This window comes from Micrasema longulum, unplaced genomic scaffold (genome assembly GCF_059751315.1).
Source record: "Micrasema longulum isolate JH-2025_06_02 unplaced genomic scaffold, ASM5975131v1 h1tg001048l, whole genome shotgun sequence".
Classification (NCBI taxonomy): domain Eukaryota; kingdom Metazoa; phylum Arthropoda; class Insecta; order Trichoptera; family Brachycentridae; genus Micrasema; species Micrasema longulum.
The window spans coordinates 78,685-96,957 of NW_028278236.1; the positions used below are offsets into that span (position 1 = coordinate 78,685).

Below are 18,273 nucleotides of genomic sequence, written 5' to 3' on the forward strand. Positions count from 1 at the left end.
AAGAGTACGAATACTTGGGTACGTGCATGAGAATCTCTGCCTCTCTTACGGAGAAACAGCGTTATGGTTTGTTTGTTTGTCAAAATATTGACTTAATTTAATGGTTAATCATACTATCCGGATTTCTGCATGTCCGTATATCAACTATCACTCATTAATCCAAATATTTTTTTGTTTTCTTGCATCTACGTAAAAATATCGGCTAGCAAGCAATTAAAATTAAATAGTAAAGAATCTGTAATTAAAAATAATAACATGCAAAATAAGTTACATACTCCTAAATTCTGCATTTCGGGCCTTATTTAATCGGCCCTATGGGCTTAGTCGGTCTAACGAGCCTTAATTAATCTGTCCTCTTGGTCTTATAAAATCGGCCCTATGGGCCCCAGTTGATCGACCCTTCGGGCCTAGTTAGGATCTCTGCAATCCAGATTAACATCAATATTCATGTATTTGTAGAGTGCCCTTGAGGGATTATATTATTAACGTTGCGCCGGCAATATCTGTTAAGCGATTTTTCTTTATTAAAATTATTTTTGATTTCACATTAAGATTACATAATTTTGTTTCAACGAAATTAACTAAAACATTTTTTTCAATTTAGTAAATATGTTTCCTTTTTATCAATAAAAAAACATGTAAAAATTAAATCCATCATCAAGAAGTTTTTTTAATAATCTCCGAAACAACGTGATGTAATGTATTGCCGCGTAACTATGATATTATAAAAATCCATAATAATAATGAATTACTGTATTGAAGATGCAATTGAATTATTTTCGCAGTGTAAAAAAAAAAAAAATATAAGGAATCTGTAAAAAAAATATTCTAAATGTCAGAATGGCAGGTAATTGGATCCGGACCCCAATCGGATAATTCGAAATTCAGAAAATTGGATATTTTCCGAAAAAATGGTGCATTTTCATAAATTACTGTATGTATGTTGAAAATGAAAATGAATGATTGACATTGCAAAATGAGCTTTTAATTCATTAAATGAAAAGGCAACACTTTTACATGCAAAGTTTAGTTAAAAGTGCTGTACATTAGTACATTACAAATCATTTAAACTAAAACAAAAACAATCAATAAGTAGTTTAAATACAAAGTAACATTTTTCGTTGAAACACTTTTATTATTACGTAAGGCTTTTTGTTTAAAGATGCTGTTGACAGTGTATTCCGATGTCCTTGTAAGACAAAAAGCGTCACTCAATAAAAAGCGTTTTGGGAATCTTTACAAACTTTGGAGAAGTCAAATCTTTTTGTTTTTAAAATGGATTAATTAATTAATTTCTCTTTTCGTATTGCATTGGTCAAAAGTATGAGGAAAAATATAATTGTCAGAAAATTAAGAGGAAATGCGATGGAAGAGAAATTTGATGAATAAGTAATTGAGCACAGTTTTTGTCACTCTCTCGCAGATGCCTCCCCGGTATTGTGCGATAAAGACAACTACACATCGGACTGATTATACCTAATTAAAATTGGCGAAATCCAGATTCGGTTGTCCAATGTTTTACACCCCAACACTAAACCGAAGAGTATGAAAATGAAATTTTCAGTGTCAGTAACTTTTAAAAAAAAAATTATCCATCATATTTGTAATACGTACGTCTGACAACAGCAGATAAAACTGGGCGCTTTTATGGGTTTTTGTATGGCTCTAGCACCCATAAGAAACAATTTATCAAAAAAAGCAAAACGATAGAAACACGCCAATGGTAAATATCTATAGTGTGTAAATTATTTGTCATATTTGAACACCGAAGACAAAACTGGGCGCTTTTAAGAGTTTTTGGATGGTCCTAACTCCCATAAGAAATAATTTATCAAAAAAGTAAAACAATATATAAATGACAATGGTAAATATCTATGGTACGTAACAAAAATAACTGCTCTAGTGCCATAATCCAGGGAGAAAATAGGGGAATACATTTGTATGAAGAAAAGTCATACTGCGTTTCCTCATAAATAAAATTGCACTAATAATGAAGATTTATTTTTTTGGTGCTATTTCTTCTATAATTACAAATACAATACTTACTTTTAGCATCCTAAAACTTATTGAAGATGTTTATTTGATATTCCGTTCCAGAAAATATATTTTTACTCCAATGATATCTAATTGATTTTTTTTGTGGTAAAGAAATATATTGCAAAAGTTAGATCATTAGCATTAAAAAATATTGGTTATTCAAAAGGCGTAAAATTTATTAAATTAAATTAAATATGTTGGATATTTATATCTTCCAAAACATATTTTCAGTTTTAAGAAAATAAATATTTTTAATGAAAACCTGAAATAGTGAATCTAAGAACAAAAAGTTTATGTTCAAATAATACAAAGATTGGGCAACGATTTTTTTCTCTCAGGGATGTATATGTTCACATTTTTTTAGTGTTTCATCTCAAAGCTAAGACATAAAATAAATTTAGTTGAAACTTAAAGGTTTCTAATGAGCTAAATAATGTTACAGTATTTAAGGCATTTTACACATTTTCGTATAGTTTGGTAACAGTTGAAGAAGAGATATTTTTTTTATTAACTTATTTTTTTTTCTCTTTTTATCGGCGACTATCGGCATTTTGAATCTCGATTTCAGCAAGGCACTCTTCTCTGTTTACTATCATTGAGTCCAGATAAATATACCCATCACGACCTTGTAATTTTCAATTTGAGTTATTTCCGGTCTATTTTCATTTCTTCAGCCAATTATTATCAATTAAGTCTTTTCCCTATACTATTCTAAATATATATTCTGTATGGATATTGAATAGGAAGGGGGACAAGACAGATCCCCGACGAACTCCAGCACGAGTTTCAAATACATCAGAGTCAGCGCTACCCCGCCTCACCGTAGCAGAATGACCTTCAAATAGACTTCTTAATAGGAAAACTACACGATTAGGAACCATTTCAATGGTTCATAATTTTTCCCATTTCATAGAAGAGAATTCTCTCACTTTTTCGGTAACTTGTCTGAATATAATGATTTGTTCTCGAGTACCATTTCTTCTAACAAATCCTGCTTGTACTTCAGGTATCTGTTCTGAGAGTAATGCTTGCAATCGTTTGTTTTAAATATGAAGAATTATTTTGCTTCTATGAGAAACAAGTGATATAAGTAGTTTATAATTTGAACACTTTTTTATGGAGCCTTTTTTATGTAGTGGTATAAAAACAGAATGACACTAATCCTTAAGCCATTTTCCTATCTTCCAGATGTGGCTATTTTGTAAAACATATCCAAACATAGTCTCTCATTTTTTTAAGGACCTCTATTGGGTTTCACCCACATCGAGAGCCTTTCCTGGTTTAAGATAATGGATTGCTGCTTTTATTTCTGATTTTAGTAATGCTGGTTTGCGTTTACCAATATTACTCAAACCGATTGTGGTTGGACCGTAAAAAGTGATTGGCAATATTTTTATTACAGTGATTGGAATTATTTAAGTGATTTATTAGGTATATTTTCTATCACAAATGCCTAAAAAAAATATTTTTGTCTAACTCGTGTTGGCTCAATTATCTTAGTTTGCATTTCTTGGTATAACAAAATAATATAAAGGTCTAATAAATAAGTATACTAAGAAAAAAAATATTTTTTGTACGGTATAAGAATTATATTATTGGCCCAGGCAAATCAGACTTTTGGAGAGAAAAAAAGCCCCGAGTTTTGAAACTTAGGATGATTGCTTGTTAGTATCTACTGAATGACATACTAAAAGTCCCTGAGGGGGGGGGGTCCGCTAAGAGTGGGAGGTTGATTTTCATAGTTTTTCACAAATATCTCCGAAACTATCAGTCCTAGCGAAAAATATTGTACGAACAAAAAATGTAACTAAAATAACCTTTAAAAAAATGTGCATTTTTTTAGAGGAGTAATATTTACAAGGCAGACAAACTAAAAAAAATTCAAGAAAAATAAAACACTGAAGATTTTTCGTCCTAGTACCTACACGACTAAAACATACTTTTTAGATTATAAAGGTAGTAGGTTTATGTAAATATTATAAAAATAATAGTATCCTTTCTTAAAATCGGAATAATTTTAAGTTGAAAATGTATCATCTGCTGGCAAAAATCCTCATGGAGTTCCTCGTCTACTGACGGAATTCCCCTGACAGTTGCCGCTGAACGAAGTGCATTTTATCCCGGCCTTTCGACATCCACACCGTCCTTCAACAACCAAACACACATCCATAAAAAATGGTGTTCACGATAGACAGGGCGGCATAGTCCTTTGCCGACATGGGCTCCAGTGTTCTATCGTTACCTTGCATCCACTCCCACTTTTTAGGTGCCAGTTGATTATTTAACTACTGCTGCACTTGGAAAAAATACTCTAAATACGAGCTGCTGGCCTTAGCCTTTCGTAGGCGACAGTGACGGAATATCAGGTTTCATCAACAGACTTCGAGAAGTATCTATAGAGTATCTATGGCTGTTCAAATCATCTTCATGAGCTTGACAAAGTGCCAAAAACATTTGCTCACCGGCTCGCGACACCTCATCTGGCGTTGATGAGGCATTGTAAAATGCATCGGCAATGGCTCTATGACGCTTGATTTTAACAATCTTTGCTTTACCTTTTCTAAATAAAGATGAGGTGGTGTCGCACCCACTAAAAGCATGTATTAAAATAATATTTTTTGTGCAATATTTTCAAGTTCATGTAACTCCAAGGATAAGTAGCTAAATATTGTTGTGTCAACTTTCCCCTTCCGTGGTTACACAATGTTTTTGTTGCGGAGAAAAAGCAATCATCAAGACAAGCAAATCAATATCTTCTCTTTAGTGTTATTAAATGATTTGTTAATATCACATTGCACAATGATGGCGTTGGCATCTCCATCAGCTATTTCTCCTTTAATGCCTAAGGTTGTCATTTTTTTACACACATTTTTTACAGAATTGATTTTTTTCGTCAAATAATTTAGATTTCAAATATATTTTTATTCAAATAAACGTGTTCTTTAAGGTTTTAAAGTATGAAAACGTAAAGTTATGATAAATAAATAACAGTATCGAATAAATAATATCAGTCATGAAACATTGAGGTCTTTCAGATAAGCTGTAAAATTGTTAACTATTTTACAAAATTTACGTGTTGTTACATTCTGTCTAAACTGTCGATTCAATTGTGCCTGTATTCGTATGTATTATAAGGATATGTGTTTAACATTTTTTGAATGGACCGTTAGTAAATAAATATCGTTTACATCCATTTATTTTTTTTTAAATCAATTTTTTGTAACCATCTAACACCCTTATTTTTTGTTTTATTAAATCAAGTATATTTTTGAAACAAAAAAATTGGACTGAAAGTAAAATAAATTTGGTTTTCTCGAGAAATGTAATTTATAAATTATTTATAATTTTACTCGTATTATATTTTAAAATAAAAAATTGATGGATATAATTAAAACGATCTTAAATTATTCCAAAATATTATAGTTATCATTTCGGAATATACCTATTTTATTTTTATGTACTCGTATGTATGCATGAGGCATCACAATTATAAGCAGCTTTCTCAACCTACAACCAAATCTTTTCATTATGCTGGTTGTAAAGGACAATTTGTAGTAAATGACCACTTACGAGTATAATGCTTAATTAAACAATTAAAGAAACCTAAATATTCCTTGAAGTTTATTATTATCTCAAAAATAATTTACGTTTTATTCTTATAGAAAATGAAATCTTAATTGATGTTTAATCCTGTACTGTTGGTTGTAGTTGCAAATGTTAAGTAACGTTTCGTTTCAAATTTTGAAAGTATCTTATGTCCAGTAATCTTGATCTAATTAACCTATCTCATTTTTTCAAACAACCAACACTATTTCAAGCTTTTGTAAGCTGCTTTACAGTTATTTCTACTGCTTGTATGTGCAAAGGAATTTTAAACTCCTTTCTTTCACTAGTTCCTGTTTCATCGATCAACTCTAGTTCTTGTTATGAGAGATGGTTCGTTTCTGTTAACTGCCAATCAATAAGATCTAGCCAATAAGGAAAACCAACTTGTAATTATTTGAAAACCCTATTTGCTTTTAACTAGAGCTTTTTGTACATTTTTGATTGACAGACATCTAATTAGTTTCCATGAGACAAACAATATTTTCAACCTTTTGAGACCCTGTTTACGCCCTTGCGTACCATAAAAGTATTTCTCCGTAGTTGATTAAAAAACAGCCTTAAGATTATCATAAGTAGGTCAATTTTTTTATCTAGAAATAGTTTTGTGATGCATGAATAATAATTTTTGTATTGCATCTAACTGCAAACCACGAGGGGAGCCAAAACTTGTATTGCAAACTTAGCTAGTTTTCATGACTGCGGGTTTGATCAATATATAAACGCGAAATTTGGTCTGTTATTGTCATTCACCTTAAATAAGAGATTTTTCCAGTGTTTCAGTTTGCCAACTCTTATCAACATTCACCATTCACCATACACAAAAGGCATGGCCTGACAATACTTATGTGCCAGATATATTTCTGGTCAGTGCTCAACTTCTTCAAACAATCTCTTGAAAAATAGTATCTGTTTTATATATATAAAAGAATAACTGGAAAAAATTGACAATAGTTTCCGATAACATCACTAAAAGAAGAAGGTCCAGATGTTGAACTGTCGAGGGCTACTTTAGATTTCCTAAGAGGCAAATCGTTTAAATGAAGCAAGTGCACCACTGCAATGTCTGTTTTTTTCAGCATTTTCCAAAAATAAAATGGATTCATTGGAGACTTCATATATTTGATGCGGTACCATCACAACCAATAGTTTTAGTAGTTTGTTTATCAAATTTTAGTATTGATGATATACGAGTATAGTATATCTTTCCCAGAGTTACCGCCTGAAGTTACGTGTCCAAACGTGTCCAGACGGCGCTACAGCCCATATCGAGCTTTGGCCTCTATTATGACACTAGAGTAATGATTTTTTTACACACCATAGATATTTATCTACCATTGGTGTGTCCTTATCTTTCGTTATTTATATTTATAAATTGTCTTTATAGGAGATAGGACCATTCAAAAACCCTTAAAAGTGCCTAGTTTTATTCTGCCGTCTTCGGACGCACAGAATACAAATGCGATAAATATTTTTGAAAAACGGAAAACGCGCAGACACAGAAGGAGGCATTTGCGAGAAAGTGAGAGAAAAACCATATTTGTCAAACCTCTACTCCACCGTATATTTGTATTATATTCCAAGTTATGACAACCTCTCTTGAACGAATTTGTAGGAAATGTGGGATGAAGTTAGGATGATATTTTTTGTGTTTAAATAACATAAGAATGAATGATTATTACCTAATAAGAAGCTCCCTAAGAGTGGCTTCGTCTTCTTCTTGCGTCGCATGTCGGGTCAGCTTGCCGCCGCCCTCTCGCAGGTCATTATCTGTTACCACTATTGAAACATCATATAAATATTTAGCGAATAGCTGCAGCCACACTCTTACCTCTTATCTATTACTCAATTCACGACAGAGACAGTTATTGTAAAAGTAAATCAAATAAACCAATAAAATTATCAGATCATCATAAAGAGATCAAAGAAATGGAATTTACAAACCATACTAATATATGAGTTGTACGCAGATAATGTGGAATTTTCGATTCTTTGTGATTTAAAAAAAATATATTGAAATAATGATGAAATCATTACAAAAGTTTATATTACGATTTTTTTACTCCTCTTTGAAAGTACATCCACCAATGACCAAAATTTTACTATAAGAGACTTTTTATTAACTATTAAAGCCCACTGGTGGCGGTGGTGGGTCAGATGTGACCCAGTTTTCAAAAGTAGTCTCTTAGGCATTTTTAGTAGTCTTTTCAAAATAATTTAATTGTTTTCTGATTTAATAGGAAGGGATGTAGTAGAATTTTGTTAAATTTTTCATGGTTTTGTTAAATTATATTCCAAAGTATCCAAGTGCACTGAAATTACTTTTCACATAATCAGTATTCTCGATACTACTGGGTCAAATCAAACGTATCTCCACTGGGTATTAGTTAAGTGACAAAATATATATACAACACCTTTTATCCTTCAGAATATCACTAAACATGTATATTTTAACGTTAAATTCATTAATATTTTCTTTGATGTATTATTTTTAATCAGCTGTTAAGATTTTTTTAAAGTGTTAATGTATCACAATATAGTTTGTTTTGTGTTTAATTAACAGATAATTGTAATTTAGAATGTGTGATTCAACTAAGTGCTCAAAAATACGCGCAAAAAGCTGTGGATGCGAAATCAAAACGTGGGTTCCTATTATTAACATGACATAACATTAATTCTTACATGACAAATCCAAACTTAAGTTATGGATATGATAATAATAAAACTCAAGGCAAGGTTTGTAAAATGTTTTTTAATTAAAACATTCAATAATGTTATTAAAGGGGCAGTAGATTAAAATTTTGGATATTCTGTTCTTAATTTGCGAGCGATTTTAAACGCGATCCGGTTTGAATTAACTTATTTATTTTACGTAATAACAGGTGTATGTAAGAAATTATTCAGGTAATATATCGCACAACCTGAGAAAATGTTTCTAAGAAAAACATCCTAACGCCGCAGCCGCCGCGGCAGTTTCTAACGCGAAAATATACTTTCGCTTTAACTAAATTGAAAAAGCGTCATCTCAGAATAAAGTAAAAAGTGCTTTTAAACGTGAATTATTTACTTTTATTTTTAATCTAAACTTTTTCTCCTCTAATGTTCGAGATCTGTGTTGTAATGGAGACGTTTTACATCACATGTACCTATGTAAAGAAAATAAATAATATAGGCAGACAAACAAGGTATAAACTCACCTGAAATTTGATTACAAGGAGTATAAAGAGGTGGTTCTTCGGCACCTGGATGCTGATGCTCTAACAACCGATGGCACGACTGTCTCATGGAAGGTTATACGCCATCTGTGGAATAAGCTTAACCTGAGTTTTTGGGAAAATCTAAGCAATAACATGCATACAAGATATTGAAGGTTTTATTTGAAGGGGCGTATTCAATAACTAAATGGTCCCGTTGAAACTGCTTCAAATAACGTCGATAACTATATACATCGTATACTGATATAAATGGAAAACATTTTTAAAACATATATGAAAAATTGTGTTGTATCCAATAGTAATGAATATATAAATTATATACATGTAAAATAGAACATATTTTTTTATGTGTTATGTAATAATTAAAGGGGTGAACCTTGTGGTCAAATTGTCAGCGCGTTTTATAACTATGCATGAGGTCTTGGGTTCGATTCCCGATATGGTTGATATGAAATATTGATTAAAGGATCTTTTTACAGTAGAATATTTCATCTTACCTTCATGTGACAATTGATCAAGACACGCTGCAGGTGGAGCACCAATGCAGTGCCCTATGAAAGAGAATGGTGATGATGAATAACAGAGATTAGTTCATATTCTTAATTTATTATCTCGAAATTATCAAGATTCATTGAAGATGTATATAATTTACAAACAGATGAAAGTTAATTATATTACAAAAAATACAAAAAACTTACATATTAAATAATCAGTATTTCCAAAAAGCTAAGTACTGGGAGGGAAAAATTGTGAGAAGTCAGAAATAATTTTTGAACCAATTATTAACTCTGAAAACGAATAAATTCGTGAAATCCATCCTAAAAACACGAGGATCGTGAAAATGGTTGCAAATTTATTAGAACTGTTAAAATATGGTGCACGGGGAAAACATATTTTCATATGATTTCATAGATTTCTTTCAGAATCATTCTTTCGAATGATTCTGAAAGATAGGGATAAATTCTGAAGGGTAAAGGGGACTCGTAAAATATTACATGGACAATTTTGTCCAATTTAAAACAGCAATACTAAATATTATATAAAATAGAATTTGTCAACAAAGATTTTGACAAAACATTGGATGCTAATGAAATTAAATAAAAACATCAACAACTGCCATTGTTGCATATTTTTTTAATTAAAAAAGATAAATGTTAATGTTATTATTTTTTAATTTAAAAAAAGACTCAAGTTGTGGCAGAGCAAGGCTCGAACCTCGAAACCTTTAATCATGTATTCGTAACACAACCACGATATGATAACCCGGTCTGCAGATTTCACATCGGTTAATCTCAGTAACGGCTAAATTACTTTACCACTATGATGTTGAATATTGGATTATTTATTTAGCAACACGTAGTAAAAAATATTATTTAAAATGAAAAAGTGATTAAAATAACGCTTCGTTGCGCGTTGCAATAAATATTTGCTTTATAGCAAGTTTTCAATCAAAATGAAAGCTTCGGTCCAAAAATAGCGATTTTTCGATTATGAAATTCAAACAGAGCTGGCGAGAAAACTGGCGTATAGGCATATTTTTCAACGGAAAAATACAAAATACAATCCTGCATTCTATTATTTGTAGAAAAAAGTGCATAAAGTTTGAAAAAAATGACAGGAAACATTGAATTGAAATTTTTCGCTTAAAATATACGCTTAAATACATATGTACTTCATTTTAGTTAATTGATGAACATATATATTTAAAGACATCTTGAGTACACGTCAAAGGCTTTTTTTCAAATTTTAGTGAACATTTTGTGTTTTTACCATTTATGTTTTACATCTTTTTGTTGATTTTGTGCAATATGTACTAATGTATGTACTAATATTATGTTTACTGTAGTCCATGGCATTGGTTTCCTTAGGTTGTCTTTCATCTATTATAGGCAACAACATGTTGCATATTGAAATATCTATCGTTTTGATAAAAACTCTCGGGAAAAACTACTCAGCACCTACTTGTGTACAAAAAATTTATCGTACTCAAAATATTATTGAGTGTTGCACTTCATGTTATGATGCTTAATAAATATATTGTTTTCTGGTTCGTTCGTTTATTTGATTAATTTTCATTGAAATTATAAAATTCTAATACTGTTTTAATATAATTATTTTATCCCTTGCCTATTCCGTTCAATAAAAGTAGACAATATTTTTAATGAAAATCTAATATAGGACTATTAATTTAGTCAAAAAACATGATTGTAGAAAGTATCACCTTTATTTTATGTGCCTTATATTACATCAAGGACATAATTTTTTTATAACGTTTTCTTTTAAAAGAAATATTTGCGTTCTTAAGATTCACCACAATATTTTTATTTTGGGGGTCATTTTTTTCAACGATTTGTTAATAACTCACTATTAGAAAACAGGAATCAAGTTGTGGTAGAGTGGGATTCAAACTTCGCACCTCTAATGCGTGTCACACCGGTCTTTGGGTTTGAGTGCCTCTCTTTCAAGCAACCGTCCGCATTCGAAAAGCAATGGTGATGCAGCACTCTTTTGAAGCGATTTGAAGGCACCTGTGACAAGCAAGCTCTTCCTTAAACTGTAGAGTCCTGTACGGGATCACCAAAGCAAGCTACATCTCTCACACCTCCAGGTTGTGCGAGGGCTCTTGTAGGTAGCTGATTTGCTCGCTATTTTTTAAAAGCCTCAAATCACAGGTCACCGTGTGTCACTTTGCCCTTCTTTACAGTTTCTCTCCAGCTCTCTCGGTCTTTGGTGAGAACCTCCCAATGGTCATAATGTATTTCGGTATTCTGCCATTCTCCAAGTGACTCACACAAACGAGCCAACGCACTCGTTTTTTTTTTGAGACCATCGCCCAAGGTATCCGAGTACAAATACTAATATTGGTTGGTACATCCTCATTTGTCGCTCTGTTCTACCATGTCATGCTAAGATACGTTGCAAATATTGCAAGTAAAATTAGTTTTTTTTGTGTCTGTAAGCTGACTAGGTTTATCCGCTTTACGCAGTTCAATAAACTTGAACTCTGGTGTAAAGGTATTGTTATTTTATCATTTTTCCATGCTCTATCTTAAAATTTTTAAACATGGTAGCCGCTTTTATTATTTAACAGTGTATCCCTGGTCCAATGCGAAATCTTCACACCGATATAGACACCGTTGAACTGAGGCGCGAGGTAACAAAACTTTGAGCCGATGTAATATGAACAAGTGGCTAGTATTATTTATGTGCATATATAACAATGGTAATTAGAACACATACTGTTCCTTCCTAATTGGACCATGTCTTCAGAATTAGCCTTCAGGTTTATCTGTGAGCTGCGAAGTCAGGTCAGCGTCCCAGTTTTTTAGTCACGTCCAGGACGCCCACCAAGAACGCGATGCTTTGTAAAGTAGGCTGACATGGTTTAAAATTTTGGGAGGCATTGCAGTTGTCCTTGGAGCTAGTTGCGTTCCTCATCTTATTTCTACGGTCCTAGCAAAATAAAAACCAGCGCACAACCAGAATTCGTCGGAGACCTTTTCTCGAAACCAAATAAACTGCTGATTTACGCTCTAGTTAAGTGCCACACATCTACCTCTTGGGTTTGATTCCCGTTACGGTTGACATTAAATATAGATTTGAAATTGTGTTTTTTTACTACAAGACTTATATTTCATACTCTCTGGACTGAAGCGTAAGATTGATCATCTTACCTGCGTTACAAAAATAATCAAGATCAGTGAATCAATGCAGTGCCCGATGCACGATTACGTGCGTTATAAATGCTTAATGCAGGCGAGTATTCTAGGACTGTAAAATAAAGTACCTGGTTTCAACCGGAAAAACATTTTTTGAGGTAAAGAATATTTGATTTTTCAACACGATTAGGTACAGCTATTCAATATTCTCCTTACTGCAGAACCTTTATTTTGTCATTTATGAGGCCTGCTAATCCTTATTGTACTCCCGCCTAAAACTGTGATTTTACATACACTCCCTGGTAATTAAAAAAATCCACAGTTTAAACGAATTGCTTTCATAGTCAGTGTATTTTGAGTATCTTGGAATAAAATGTTACGCAGCACATGTGTTTTCACAATGTTTACAATGATCCGAAGACTCCCGATTGAATCATTAATTATCGACATAAATGAAAAGCGTAGATATGTAGATATTCCTAGGTCTGGTTGTATCGACGTCCTTAGGATGTAATCCGATAGAATCATTAATAGAAATGGCTCAAATACGCAGCATTGTCAAACTCTAGTGGTGATTTTAAACCAGACAGTGAAACATCCTCGATTCTTATACGGTTTTTTTTATTCGAGTGAAGATCTTTGAAAAGTTCGACTAGTTTTACAGGCACTTCATAATAATTGATAGAACTTTCTTGAGTGTTCGTGTTTATGGACTATCAAACGGTTCATTTAACGGAAAAAAGTAATATTTGGAGTCAAAGGACTATTAAACTCTCGATTTTCACGTGATCAACAAGGTAATAGATTAACTTGTTTCTCTCTTAGCTTATTGCATTATAATGTATGCAAGTATGTTTGGCTGAATCTGTCCAGAAAACGTAATTTCGTTCTGTCACGATTTTCTAGTTTATCTATTGCTAAGTTTATCAGGATTTACAGTCATCCTTTTCAATGTCAATTTGTGCTATATATCAAATATTTTTTCACAATCTTCAACGCATATAGCCCAGGAGCAGCTAAATTATTAGTTTTCCAATTTTCCTTTTCAATACTAGCATTAAGAAAGCTCAACCTCTTTGCAATATAATTTAAGCAAGCTTTTTTGTAGTTAGATGCTGTGATAGTTATCACTCGTCATATTGAATCAATACCGTATTTGTGTAATTAGGTAATCTCCCCATATATCCAGTCGGTTAAAATAAGGCACTGCCACTTTTATTTTGACTTGGGTGCAATTATGAATCGTCTTAATCCCCTAAAGAGTAATTAATTTTGGGATATTTATTTTTTCCATGCGGCTAATTTTTGCTTCATATATGGCCACACTAATAATTAAACATCACATGAATACGTAAAAGCAAACATGATGATTTTCATTTGGAACATTATTGCGACCTTGGGCATTACCCAACACATATAATAAGGTTGAATTGACCAAACCGTATTAGTTTTATTTTCGTTTTTGAAGCAGTTTGAAACTCTATTTTTTTATTGAAATAAACGGCACTTAGTGCCTTTTACATATTAGTTACAAAAACAATAAAATATACATACATGTAAGCATAATTGAACGTAGTTATGCAGAAAACAGCCATCCATAAAAAAGTCAAACTGAGATAATAGCACTTCTATGAAAAAAAATAATAATCAAAGCTACCCAACAGTTGGAAAGTTTTTGACATTGACAAATGATAAACAATGAATACATTAGTTTTTTCTTTATATTACAAGCAAGAATCTAATTATGTATTTGGCCAGTTTTAATGATTTTTAAAGTACCGTAAGATTTTTCTAGTGCTGTGGGTGTTTTTTGCAAATTGAGATGTGCCGTTTTTAGGATCGACACTGTTTTCAGAAGATGATTAATACAGTTTTATTTTGTATGAAAGCGGTCTAACTGATTTTGCAGAAGCTAGAATTGACCTTACTGCACCCGACAACGTCAATATCTCAATTTTTCAAAATGGTGGACTGGCTGCTTTCTACATAACTACGTTCAATTGTAAGTAATACAGAGCATTAAAACAATATTATTAATTAACAAATTAAGAAAGTCTAAAAAAGATAAACTATAAAAAATAAAATATTACCAACAGTAGAATTATCGATTAAAAATGATAATTTGGTATAAAAAATACTTTGAACCAGTTAAAAAAACGAAGAAAACAATTTTGAATAAAATTAAATTATAAAAATAAATTAAAATGTATTATTATTTAAAACTAATACTTAGGTAAATAGTATATATTTATGCAAAAAAATCCTATTTTTTCGTGGTATTTGACGCCATTTTTTTTCCCGTAGACGTAAATTTTTACGGTCTTAGCTTTCATTTTCACATGTGACGTCATTCTGAGTCACCCTTTCCACCTAGATGTTATTCGAAATCGGTTGATTTTTTCAAATAGGCATTTTTGTTTGGAAGACTTATTTCTTAATAATGGCGACATATGTCTTCGCAATGGAAATGTAAAAAATTCTAACTATTTTATTTTATTTATTCAATTAAATTGCAAACGGGGACACGTGTATGTGTTAAGTAATTGCAATATTAGTTGAAAAATAAAATAACATGTTAAAATAAAATGCAGAAAATTTAAAAAGACACGTAACTTACCAATGAACGAGCAGCAGTCATTATGACGTGTCCAAAGAATATGTAACGGCTTTCCAACGAAATGTATTCCGTTATATTCTAGTAAAAAAGAGAAAACATATCATGAAAATAAAATATATATCATTAGCATATAAATAATTGAATAATTTAGTTGTAATATACCAATCATGTTTGTAAATACAGGAACTGTTTTTTCTTCATCATTTCGTAAATTGATTTTCGATATTCAGTCGATATTCAAAATGACAAATTATGTTCAATGGATTTCATTTTTATTTTTGGTTTCCCATGAAGAACGATTAATAAATTAAATACCGACATAATAATTATAAAGACAACAAGCAACGAAATGTACCTTCTATTGTATATTTTATTAAATATAAGGTATATAGAAGTACAATGGATTGTTTTATTCTGTCAAACCAATAAATTTATCAATACATTGTTTTTAAATTACGTGTTTTATACGAAGAACTCCAATTGTTCGAATTAATTAGGACCGGAACCCATTCGGATAATCTAAAATTCGGAAAGTTGGATTTTTAAAAATAGTATATTTTAACCAATTATTATATGCATGTTGAAAATGATAGAAAACAATGTTTTTTTTATGAAAAAGAGCTATTAATTAAATAAATGAAAAGGTAACACTTTTACATGTTAAGCGTAGTTACAAGTACATTACCTACATTAGTACAGAATGTACGTGCCGTACTGTAAATGAAAGTCGCTTGCTGCATTGCATTCCTTGCTGACCATCTCGGTCAAAGTAAGCTGTTTGACTGTCATCATCCGTTTTTGAGCAGCTAAGTCGCGCGTCCGCTATGAGAAATTGTGATTCTCCTGTCTCTTCGCTTTCCCTTTCTTGATCTTCTATGCCTTAAAAGTGTTCCACGCACGTCTTAATGTGATTGCCTTAACCAAGCTCCAAGCTTTCGCCGCCATGGAAGCGCAATCTTTCAAATTTAATTATTTTGTCGAATTATTATTTTGCGAACCGCGGTACATTTCCGTCTTATTTTTTTAAATTGTGAAAGCGATTCAGATAATCAGCGATTCGTATAGTTGGAGTTTTACTGTATACGTATTTTAAATTATAGTAATACTGTTTTTTTTAAATCACCAATTTATAATTTCTAGAACATCTTACAAATTGGCTTTGCAGAAAAACAGAGAGTGATGAACTTAATCTAATCTAAAAACTAAACATATTGTAAACTGTAATAAGAGTATTCCAAGGCCTCATGGTTAATTTCAATAAATAATTGAAGTGCTCAATATAGGAACATTCCAGGTTAAAAGCTGCGTTTAGTGATCTCATCATCATTCCATCTACGCTCTCTAATTGGAGTACACGGTGTCCAAGAGCCTCCCGGCATCTGTCCATGAACAGTCAGCAGCGGACGACCAGGACGTCGAGAACAGGATGCAGGAAGGCAAGCGTGGTAAGGCTCTCAGGAGACATCCGCAGTATATGGCTCAGCCAACTGTATCGCGGCCAAAGTCAAATCACCGCACACCCGGATTCTTCTAAGACATCTATCCTCAAAACACAATATTTTTCTGTTTCGGGACCTTGTACTCGTAAGGTGCCACGATTGACAGGTATTTAAAAATTTTGACCCTTTCGATGAGTTGGTTCGACAGAGTCGGCGTATTTTAAACACGAAAGCACAAAGTGTTACACAGTGCATGGGTTTTTGCAACATTGATTTTTAATCTACTACTCTAGATCGCACAGCTTTTGGAAGGAGGAGATGGATATTCCTCACTTAAGATGAAGCCCGTAAGGATTATTAAAAAAAAACAGTGCATGAACGCAAACTTGACGAACTCTGGTGGTGACCTCAAACCAATGTGTGAAAACATCGTTAATTCTGATTCGGCATTCGCGATTTGAGTTAGAAGGGTTTCGAGAAGTTCGACTAGTTTTATAGGCATGCCATATGCTTATAGTATTTTCCAGAGTGTAGGTCTGTGCGGACTATAAAAAGCTTCTTTATAATCTACGAAGAACATAGCCAAAGAACTATTTAGATCTTTGTTCTGCTGTAGAATGCAGCTTATGTTGTGGATATGATCAGTGCATGACTTTTCAGGTAAGCAACTCGCTTTGTTCTCTTTTAACACTCGCATAATGGGACCTCGAGCTTTTTGCAGTATTATGTATGCAAATACTTTCCCGGAACACTAAGTAGCGTGATGCCACGATAGTTATCTTAGTTTAATGGATCACCCTTTTTGTGCAATGCGGTGATCTCCCGATTTACCCAGTCTCTCGGGCACCTCTCTTATTCCCACACCTTGTTCATTGGTTGGTGTAGTGTCGACAATATCGGTAATGCTGCTTTTGAAAAATTCCGGGTGTATTCCGGTGTGTGTCAACTCTTGGTTCCGTTCCGTTCTTCAAGTTTGACACGGCCATTTGTATTTCGGCTAGTGTCGGAGAACTGTCTGGAATGTTGGCTGCCAGTAGAATGCTTGACGCAGCTTCTATGGAAATATTTATCGTGGGTGGAAGGAGGGGGAAGATGATTAAGCACTCTGTATAAATGACCACGCCATATTTCCTTTAGGTGGAATGTGTCTAATTCGATAGCTCCATTATAATTTTTTACAGCTCCTGGAGTGATCGAGTCAGATCTTACTTATACTTTGGAAAAGTTTTCGTATGTAATTTCTTCGAGCAGCTTGTTCCGCACTTGCAACTAACGAGTCGAGATAACTGCGTTTATCTAATCTATCTTGCAGAACGCTTAACTTGATGATCTTGGTGCCTTTAGTCATCTCTGCGGGTGTCCAATTGGTAAGGATCGTCTTCACTATCTCGTAGTGCTTTAAGTGATTAAGACAACGCTTGTGTTTTATACATTATAACAACCGCCTCTTAGTTATACGTCCGAGTCAGAGCATCTGTGGCTGTCGTTGAGAGTACATTTGTATCACATTTTTTCGAAAATTCTACGCTTAAAATCACAACAAACATTTGTGATATACTTGCTTCTTTGAAAAACTCGATATAGCGAACGATTAACTAAGGTACGTACTATTTTTATAGAGGTAAGGGCTTTATTATAGTAATACTTTCTTTTAATTAACTATGTATATTGTATCCGTAATAAGTTAACGAAAATAAACTATA

At 32.5% G+C, this 18,273-nt stretch overlaps 1 protein-coding gene across 2 annotated transcripts in view; it reads right to left on the minus strand.

The window, feature by feature from the left end:
• Glut1 (Glucose transporter 1) overlaps positions 1–18,273 on the minus strand; it is a 46,851-nt gene that overhangs the window by 9,428 nt on the left and 19,150 nt on the right. For both annotated transcript variants that reach the window (XM_088232994.1, XM_088232993.1), the window contains exons 3-5: positions 15,132–15,209; positions 8,838–8,942; positions 7,323–7,419 (exon numbers count right to left, since the gene is read on the minus strand). In XM_088232994.1, the coding sequence (XP_088089120.1) occupies positions 7,323–7,419; positions 8,838–8,925 (185 nt within the window). In that variant the 5' untranslated portion in view covers positions 8,926–8,942; positions 15,132–15,209. The remainder of the gene's footprint in view (positions 1–7,322; positions 7,420–8,837; positions 8,943–15,131; positions 15,210–18,273) is intronic.